At 46.4% G+C, this 10,110-nt stretch overlaps 1 protein-coding gene across 1 annotated transcript; it reads left to right on the top strand.

Annotated features, from left to right (window-relative positions):
• The first annotated feature begins 313 nt into the window (after window positions 1-313).
• LOC147826766 (uncharacterized) lies at window positions 314-8,539 on the top strand. The gene is made up of 2 exons (XM_087217204.1): window positions 314-737; window positions 6,619-8,539. The coding sequence occupies exon 2, from the start codon at window positions 6,660-6,662 to the stop codon at window positions 7,869-7,871; it is 1,212 nt and encodes a 403-aa protein (XP_087073330.1). The 5' UTR covers window positions 314-737; window positions 6,619-6,659; the 3' UTR covers window positions 7,872-8,539.
• The last annotated feature ends 1,571 nt before the right edge of the window (window positions 8,540-10,110 follow it).

Raw genomic sequence — 10,110 nt, 5'->3', positions numbered from 1 at the left:
CTTGTGCCACCTTCTTTGGCTGCTGTAGGCCTCTGAGACTGCTTGCTCCTCCTTTGAACATGCCCTGAACATTCTAACGCAGGCCCTTTGACCCCACAATTTCCTTCACCTGGCACATTCTTTCCTTGCACCTGTGTGGTTAATATTCTTGCCTTCTTCAAGACTTTGCTCCCAATTCACTTTTTCAGTGAGATTAGCTCTCAGCTTACTCTTTAATACCATCTGCCCCTCTACCCACCCACAAATACCCCCCAGGAGTTTGGATCTCACTTTTACACTGTCCAACTCTCTCTTATAGGCAAACCAACATCACCTTCTGTAGGGGGCCCTGCCCCCCCCGCTGGAAATCTTGAGTGCCTTTTACGGACATATCCGGGCCTGCTACAAATCTACCCGGCAACAAGGAAGTAGCCCCAGTGCCCTCCTCTTGCTCCTCCCCTCTAGCCCTACGGTATATATGTTGTAACAGCTTCTGCAATAAACGAGACTTGATCAGAAACCTGTCTTGTCTCCATCTCTCGTGTCCCCTGTCCCCTCTCATCCTCGCTCCCCCTCTAGGGTCTCCGTTGACTTACCCGCGGGCCGGGACAAGTGGCGCCCAACGTGGGGCCAGAGAACGGGGGATCCAGTGAAGGACGCTGCTCAGGGGCCCTAAGATTAAGATTGAGGAACAAAGAGCATACTCGACATAGAAGAGGCTTGCGATTGACGTGGACCTGCCGTCTTTTTGCACCTCGGTAAGTTGAGCAGCGATTATGGGACAGGGCATTAGTCAGCACGAACTGTTTGTGCAAGGTCTCAAGAAGACATTACAGGCACGAGGGGTAAAGGTTACAGTCAAACAATTGCTGAAATTTTTTGATTTTATTAAACATCTCTGTCCCTGGTTCCCTGCTGAGGGAACCATTGACGAAGAGAGATGGAAAAAGGTGGGGGAGGCTCTCCAGGATTATTATGCCACTTGCGGACCCGGGAAGGTCCCGATTGCGGCGTTCTCATATTGGAATTTGATTAATGATATTATTTCCCAAAAAGCAAGGGATCCACTGGTAGCTCAGGCTATACAGGTTGGGGAGGTAGCCCTCCGTAGTGGTGAGGAGCTGACACCCGCTGGTGACACTGACGCAGTTCCCCGGGACGCCAATATGGCGCCGGGACCCAGGCCAGTTAAGGCCACGCCTTCCTCGCCAGACGAGGAAGAGGACTTGATGTCCTTTGACAGTGATGATGATCCCGCCCCCGACGGACATAACGTTCCCTCGGACCAATCCCAAACGGCCGCGATCCCTGCCAAGCCCTATAAGGCAAAGCCTTGCCGGACCCCCGCTTCCTCTTCCTCCATCACTGCCTCTAAGGCAACCCCACCCTCGCGGGAGGTTCCGCCCCTATATCCCTCCCTTCAAGCCTATCGCTGCTTGCCTCCGCCCCCAGATCCACCCCAAAAGGACTCCGGAACTGACGAGTCTGCGGGGGAAGCATTGCGGGGCGGCTCTGGGTGCCCCCCTCCTTATATCCGTCCAGGCCCCAGCACTCCCGCTTTGGCCTATCCTGTTGTTGATCCCCAAAAGGAACTCCGGGACAAAATAGACTTTCTAAAAGAACAGATAAGGTTAGAAAAGGAACATCAAGAACTTATTACCCAGCTTGAGGGCTTAAGAACAGGCAAGGCTCATGGAAATGTCCCTAGAGAGGACACCCATAAGCCACGACCCCCCATTAGAGGGGTGACCCCCAGGGTGCCGTCCGGGTCAAGGGTACCCCTAGAACTTGAGCCCGTGGAAGCCTTCCCTGTCACTGAGACTGTTGACGCACAGGGTCAGGCATGGAGACACCATGGCGGCTTTGATTTTAAGGTTATTAAAGAGCTTAAAACGGCTGCGGCTCAGTACGGGGCCACTGCACCTTACACCATGGCTATTCTAGAATCGGTGGCAGAAAATTGGCTCACCCCAATTGATTGGCAGACTCTGGCCCGTGCCACCCTTGCAGGAGGTGACTACTTATTATGGAAATCTGAGTATGTTGAGAATTGTCGAGAGACCGCTAGACGCAATGCTCAGGCGGGGAATGGTTGGGTGCTTGACATGCTTCTTGGGGAGGGGGCCTACGCCGCTAACGACCAGCAAATGCAATTTGACGTGGGGTTGTATGCCCAGATTCAGACCGCAGCCACTAGGGCCTGGAGGAAACTCCCTTCCAAAGGAGACGTGAGTGCCTCCCTCACTAATATCCGGCAGGGGCCGGACGAGCCGTTTGCGGACTTTGTCCACCGCCTTCTCACGGCGGCAGGCCGGATTTTTGGGAGCGCGGAGACAGGGACAGATTTTGTTAAACAGCTTGCTTTTGAGAACGCCAATGCCGCCTGTCAGGCCGCTATCCGCCCCTATAAAAAGAAAACTGACCTTTCCGGCTACATTCGCCTTTGTTCTGAGATTGGGGCCGCCTACCAACAGGGCCTTGCCATGGCGGCCGCCATGCAAGGCTTCACAGTCAAACAATTCTTACAACGCCACGTCGGCAATAAATGCTTCCGGTGTGGGGCCATCGGCCATTTTGCTAGAGAATGCCCGACCGCTAAAATGCAGGGCCCCGACGCTCCGCCCCCAGGGCCCTGCCCCCGATGCAATCGGGGGAGGCATTGGGCGAGTGAGTGCCGATCCAAGACTGATGCCCAGGGTCGACCCCTCCCCCCTCTCCAGGGTTTGAATTCGGGAAATGGGAAAGGGGGCCAGCCCCGGGCCCCCAATTCCAAACAAATTTACGGGGCGCTCAATTTTGCTCCAATAAACAGCAATCCATTTCAGACCTCGTCAGAGCCACAAAAGGAAGTGCCGGATTGGACCTCAGTGCCACCACCCACACAGTATTAACCCCAGAAATGGGAGTTCAGGCCCTTGCTACGGGAGTCTTTGGACCCTTACCTAAGGAGACCTTTGGCCTCGTAATAGGCCGAAGCAGCAGTACCATGAATGGACTGCTGGTTTACCCAGGAGTGATTGATAGTGACTACTCTGGGGAAATTAAAGTTATGGTTTCTTCCCCCAAAGTTATTAATACCATTCAATCAGACCAAAGGTTTGCCCAATTGTTACTCCTTCCCCTTCTCTCCACCTCTAATAAGGCTCTTAAAAACGCCCGAGGCAGCCAGGGTTTCGGCTCATCTGATGTCTACTGGTCAGAGGTACTTTCAGCACAAAAGCCTCTCATGACCTTGTGGTTAGATGGGAGACAGTTCTCTGGGTTGGTCGACACTGGTGCCGATGTAACTATCATAAAGGGAGAGGATTGGCCTCAGGCGTGGCCATTGAAGGACACCCTCACCCATCTCAAGGGTATAGGTCAGAGTCAAAATCCTAAACAAAGTGCCAAAGATCTGACCTGGAGGGACCAAGATGGTAATCAGGGCACCATTCAACCTTATATCATTTCAGGGTTACCTATTAATCTATGGGGAAGAGACTTACTATCACAAATGGGGATAATTATTTCCAGCCCCAATGAAATTGTCACTATGCAGATGTTTAAAAATGGGTACATTCCAGGAACAGGGCTGGGAAAACACCCTACTAGCCTTACTCACCCCATTGAGCCTGTCCCTCGGCCCCCTCGAGCAGGGTTGGGCCATTTTCCATAGGGGTCGCTGACACTCCTGCGGTCCATGCTGAAAAGATCACCTGGCTCTCGGATGATCCAGTGTGGGTCGATCAGTGGCCCCTCTCCAAGGAGAAGTTGTTAGCAGCTCAACAGCTGGTGCAGGAGCAGCTTCATGCTGGCCATATCATTCCTAGCCACTCCCCTTGGAATACTCCCATCTTTGTCATTAAAAAACGGTCGGGAAAATGGAGGCTCTTGCAAGATCTCAGAGCAGTTAATAAAACTATGGTACTCATGGGAGCTTTACAACCCGGTCTTCCCTCACCGGTAGCCATCCCCCTTGGATATTATAAGGTTATTATTGATTTAAAGGATTGTTTTTTCACCATTCCCTTACATCCTGCAGATCAAAAACGCTTCGCTTTTAGCCTCCCGGCGACCAATTTCTGCGCCCCAATGCAGCGCTTTCAATGGCTAGTGCTACCCCAAGGCATGGCCAATAGTCCCACCCTGTGCCAGTCATTTGTAGCCACAGCACTTCAATCCACCCGAGACAATTGGCCTCAAATGTATATTATCCATTACATGGATGATATTCTCGTGGCGGGACAATTGGGAAGTGAGGTTTTGGCTTGTTATGCTGACCTTCGGCGGGCCCTTGAATCTTGTGGCCTCCAGATTGCCCCTGATAAGGTTCAACTAAAAGACCCTTACAGTTACCTCGGATTTCAGATGAAGGGACGTCATATTTCCTCCCAGAAGCTCACCTTGCGGCTGGACGGTCTTAAAACTCTGAATGACTTCCAAAAACTGCTCGGAGATATTAATTGGCTTATGCCCTATTTAAAGCTCACTAAACATGACCTGAAGCCTCTCTATGATACCCTGCAAGGTGATAGCCACCCCACTTCGCCTCGGGAGCTCACTGCTGAGGGGCGCAAAGCCATTAGCACGGTAGAACAAGCCATTCAAAATCAGACAATTACCTTTGTAGATTATAACTCTCCTTTACAATATATCGTTTGCAGAACCTCTCTCTCCCCCACCGCTGTCTTTTGGCAAACCGCTCCCCTTTTATGGGTTCATCTCCCAGTTTCCCCTAAGCGGGCCTTTTACCCTTATTATGTTGCAGTTGCAGACCTGATTGTTCTAGGTAGAGACCATGGAAAGATGTACTTTGGAAAGGAACCTGATGTCATTATCCAACCCTACCTTAAAGATCAAATCGATTGGCTTATGCAGACTACCGATTCCTGGCCAATTGCTCTCGCTTCTTATTCAGGATTATTGGACAATCACTATCCTCCCAACAAACTCATTGACTTTGCTAACAGACATGACTTCATTTTCCCAAAGGTCACTTCTTGTTCTCCTCTGCCAGAAGCCCTATCCGTTTTTACAGATGGTTCTTCCACTGGGATGGCTGCCTATGTGTGGGACGATAACATTGCCCAGTTCCAAACCGCCCACTCTTTGGCCCAATTAACCGAGCTGCAGGCAGTTATAGCGGTCTTTTCTACATTCCCTGCCCGAGCTTTTAATCTTTTTACTGACAGTGCTTATATTGCTCAATCTGTCCCCTTATTGGAAACATGTGGATTGATCAAACTTGCTTCTCAGACTGGTGGTCTCTTCCTCCAATTACAAGATTTAATCAGAAAGAGATCCGAATCCTTTTTCATTGGACACCTTCGTGCCCACTCTAACTTACCTGGCCCACTCACACAGGGCAACCGCTTAGCAGACCTAGCTACAAGACCTCAAGTTTTGGCCTGTTCAATAAATACTGATGCCCCCATTCCAATTGACCAGGCACAAAAGGCACACCAACTGCATCATCTTAATGCTCACACGCTTCGCCTTATGTATAAGCTTACTAGAGAACAAGCTAGACAAATTGTTAAGGCCTGCCCTATGTGCACTCTACACCTTCCTACACCTCATCTGGGAGTTAATCCTCGTGGCTTGATTCCAAATGCCCTCTGGCAAATGGACATCACGCATTACCCTGAATTTGGAAATCTTAAATACATACATGTCAACATTGATACCTATAGTGGATTCATATTTGCCACCCTGCAGTCCGGGGAAGCTACTAAACATGTCATCGCTCATCTCCTCATTGCCTTCTCAGTACTTGGATGTCCACAACAAATTAAAACAGACAATGGTCCCGGCTATACCAGCTCTGGCTTCTCCAACTTTTGCAAACAATTTGAAATAACACATATAACGGGAATCCCATATAATCCTCAAGGACAAGGCATTATAGAAAGGGCTAATCTCACACTCAAAATTACTTTAGACAAAATAAAAAAGGGGGAATGGTACCCTACCAAGGGGTCTCCTAGAAACCTGATATCACATGCACTATTTATTCTTAACTTCTTAAATTTGGATGCCAAAGGTTCATCTGCAGCCAATCGTTTCTGGCAACCAGAGACGCAACGACAATTTGCCTCGGTGATGTGGAAAGACCCCCTGGACCACTCATGGCACGGGCCCGATCCTGTACTTATCTGGGGCCGAGGATCGGTGTGTATTTACTCCAAGGAAATGAAGTCAGCCAGATGGCTCCCAGAACGCCTAGTAAAACAAGTTGATGGGCGTGCTGATGATGCCGATGACCTGACGTTGTCCAATCCTGATCAGTTAACAATGGCGCCCACAATTTCAATTTAAAATGAGCAAGGATATAATTCAGCTTATCTAGTAATGTTTGGGTGCACCCTGATGTTCTACACCGTCTTACATGTTTGTCTAGTGTTTGTTGTTTGTGGTCATGTAATTGAGCTCAAAATGTTCTTTTCTCTTTAAGGGATATTCACCCATTGTTACATTGATGATGTTATTTTGTTAAAGATATGCTTTTCTCTTGGATCAAGGTATCACTGGAATTTATTAAAGTGATTTTTAGATGGGAACTCCCTTTGATGAATATAGAAGTGGCCACCCAGAAAATATTGTTCTGGTCTTAATTCCTCAAAGGGACTCCTTAGTGAAATTTATATCATGTGATCTTAGGGAACATCGTCATCATTTAAAGTTTGGACCTCCGGCGCACAATGAAGAGGGAACTCATGAAGGACATCTGGCTGAATGAACGATCCGAAAACAAGAATAGGATGAGCTGGAAATGCCTAGTTCCCCTGATGTTGCTGACCAGGGTATGGGTGGTGTCGCCTTCAGAAGGGTTAGACCACATGAAAAATATATGGATTCAGTTGGCAGGCTCGCTCAACTTGTCTGAGTTTTGTCTAAGTGCTGATGTAAACTTTCATTATATGTTGGGAAGTTGCCTCGTTCCTGTATGTACCCCATTGGAATCATTGTGGCCTTATACTCTGTTTAAAGATATCCCAGGAAAAAATCTCACATATGCAGATAGTTACAATTGGGGATCTGCTACTTGTCGCAGGCCCAAGAATGCTGTCAAATTATATTCACCTAAGGTAATTATGTCTAATAAGACTGAATGTGCTGTATACAGAAATTGTACAACTAAATGTCTGCAAGTTAAACGTTTGGAAAACATGTCCTGCCGTGTTGAACAAGAAATTATGTATAGTAATTGCCATGTCTCTTTGCCAATGGGTTGGTTTTACACTTGTGAAAGGGAAACTTTTAATTACATTCCGGCCAACTTGAGTGACACTCGTTGTTGCTTGAGTCGGTTGGCTGTGATATTACCAGACAGAACTGATTTGATTGTACCTAATCGAATTAGACGGTGGTCGCCGTATACCGCCCCGGGATGTAATGATGATGTGGGTCTATTGACTGATGCAGAAGTGTTAGTCATGATAGGGTCTTTTGTTGCTCTGCCGTCCATCGGGGTGCACGTGGAAGCGGCAGTACGAAGATTAGCCTGTAAAGTGGTAAAAGGATTGAATGCCACCTCCACCGCCCTGGCGTTGATTAATCAAGAATTACAGGAACAAAGACAAGCTATTTTGGATAATCGAGCAGCAATAGATTATTTGTTGCTTTTTCATCACCAGGGCTGTGAAAAAATAAAAAATATGTGTTGTTTTAATTTGACTGACAATGGAGAAAAAATCGATGATACAATAAAACAATTGAAAGACCTGGCTAATAAGGTGCACAATGAGGATGGCGGAGACCTATTTAAATGGTTGACCTCATGGCTACCCAACCTACAATGGGTAAAACAATTGTTTCTTGCCATTGCAATTGTATGTGTTTGTCTGTTATTGTCATGCTGCTGCATACAATGGATACCAATGCTTATACGTAGAAATCGCTTTGATTTTTAGATAAAAGGTTCAGGCTGATATGATTTAAAAGCCTTGTATTCCCCTTTGTATCTTAACCTATGTTAATCTTAGTAACTAAAATGTCCTCGGATAGTTCTGATTTTGTAAGGTTGTGATTTCCCCTGGAGCTATAGTGGAGACAAAGATGTACGTCAAAATCAGCGGTAAATTACTGTCAGGATGTTGGCTGGACATACGCTACATGGGCCGATTCCATCTCTGCCACGGCGTAAAATTCTCGCCCCACCTGGTGAGCGGGCTGGCAAGCCAATGACGGGCAACTGAGCAAGCGTGCCATGCAATGAGAGAGCCCTCGTGTGCCGCCTAAGACAGGTGCCAGAGCCTTGATTCTCTGGTTAACCAATGACGGGTAAGGTGCACGGTGCAGACACGTATGTTGCTCTGACCCAAGACAGGCTCAGCCCCCGCAGGCTTGATTCTCCTGAAGCTTTTCTAAAAAATAATTTTAAAAGGGAGGACCTGTAGGGGGCCCTGCCCCCCCCCCCCCGCTGGAAATCTTGAGTGCCTTTTACGGACATATCCGGGCCTGCTACAAATCTACCCGGCAACAAGGAAGTAGCCCCAGTACCCTCCTCTTGCTCCTCCCCTCTAGCCCTACGGTATATATGTTGTAACAGCTTCTGCAATAAACGAGACTTGATCAGAAACCTGTCTTGTCTCCATCTCTCGTGTCCCCTGTCCCCTCTCATCCTCGCTCCCCCTCTAGGGTCTCCGTTGACTTACCCGCGGGCCGGGACAACCTTCTAATATAACCAATGGTATATCTGTCTGTTTAGGTAGCCTATGTCCTCCTTCATCTCATTCTTATATATAATCATCACAAATCCTTGTTTTTCATTCATTCTAATAGAGATCTTGGCCTAGGGATTTAGCTCAGTGGTGCCACTGCCTGCTTTGTAAGCACAAGGTCCTGAGTTTGATCCCAAGTACCAAAAAAAAAAAAAAAAAATAGAGGTCTTAATAAAGGTCTGGACCCATAGTAGACGTTCAATAATTACTTGTTGAATGGAATAAAGCTTTTTTAAACATCCAAACATGAAAAAATGTTGATGAAAGAGAAAGAAAACAATCTTTTTATTCTACTCCATTACCAGAAATAAAAAGAAAAGGAAGGTAAGAACACTGTAGTGGACTGTAATAAGACAGGGGTTATAATAAGGAAAAGACAGGAGAGGATAAAATTCAAAGAGATTTGCATCTTTTGTAAAATGACCTAATTACAACTGCCTTTAGTGACAGTGTCATCCTCTAACAATATACACATGCCTATCTTTATTCCTTTGTGCCTCTGTGACTTAGGCCTTGAATGTTATTCCAATTGTCAATGTTAGGGAACCATAATAAATTAAAGTAGCATAGTCACATTGTGATAACCCTATTAACTTATTAATATGAGTGTGGATAAAGAAAATTCTGTCTTCCACTGGCCTCAATATTCCTTTTCATTAATAGCATATGTACCAGATAATCTACAAGTCTTAAATGTCACAGGAGCACAGATTCTCGGAGTTTGAATAAATGTTAAAGAACATCTAATCCAATTCCCAGTGTGATACTTAAATCCCTTCAAGTCACTGTCTCTGGAAGCAGCCTCTCCTATTTCCAGAGGTTTCAAGTCCTTCCTGTGTTGAGACAATCTCTCAACCACCTCAGACATTAGTCATCATTCTGCCCATGAGGCATCACAGAAAAGAGGTTCTTCGGGTTTTCCAAAGAGCAGCTCTTCTCACATTTGAAGACAGCTTCCATTTTAGCTTTAAGTTTTTTCCTTCTTAGTAAAGTTTTTAAAGAACTTTTTCATAATTTAAAGCTTTCTCAACTTTCTGAAAGACCTCTTTTACATGGATTAGGTTGTAAAAGTCCTTCCTAAGGGTAATATACAGAACTCACATTTAGTCAATCAAGCTATTCTTCAGCAAAATGCTTTAGAAGTTATACTCACAAATGTGATCAAAATTTTAGTCATGTATCATGATTAACAGTCTGTTAGAATACTGTGGCCCTCAAATGACACAATATACTAAAATATCAAGGTTTTTTTGGTTTTTGGTTTTTGGTTTTGAACCGGGAATCGAGCTCAGGCCCTTGCACTTTCGAGGCAGGCGGTAGCACCACTGAGCTGAATCCACGGCCCTCAAGTTTATTTAAGACTAATTGTTTCTTAGAATTAGATGTCTGACTTTTAAATATGCTAAGAAAAAAAGCAATATGAAATCCA

This window comes from Heterocephalus glaber, unplaced genomic scaffold, assembly GCF_053883595.1.
Source record: "Heterocephalus glaber isolate CG9 unplaced genomic scaffold, H.glaber_assembly_v1.0 deba00001461, whole genome shotgun sequence".
Lineage (NCBI taxonomy): Eukaryota > Metazoa > Chordata > Mammalia > Rodentia > Bathyergidae > Heterocephalus > Heterocephalus glaber.
The sequence above is the reverse complement of the archived record's forward strand: the minus strand, read 5'-3'. Positions and strand labels throughout refer to the sequence as shown.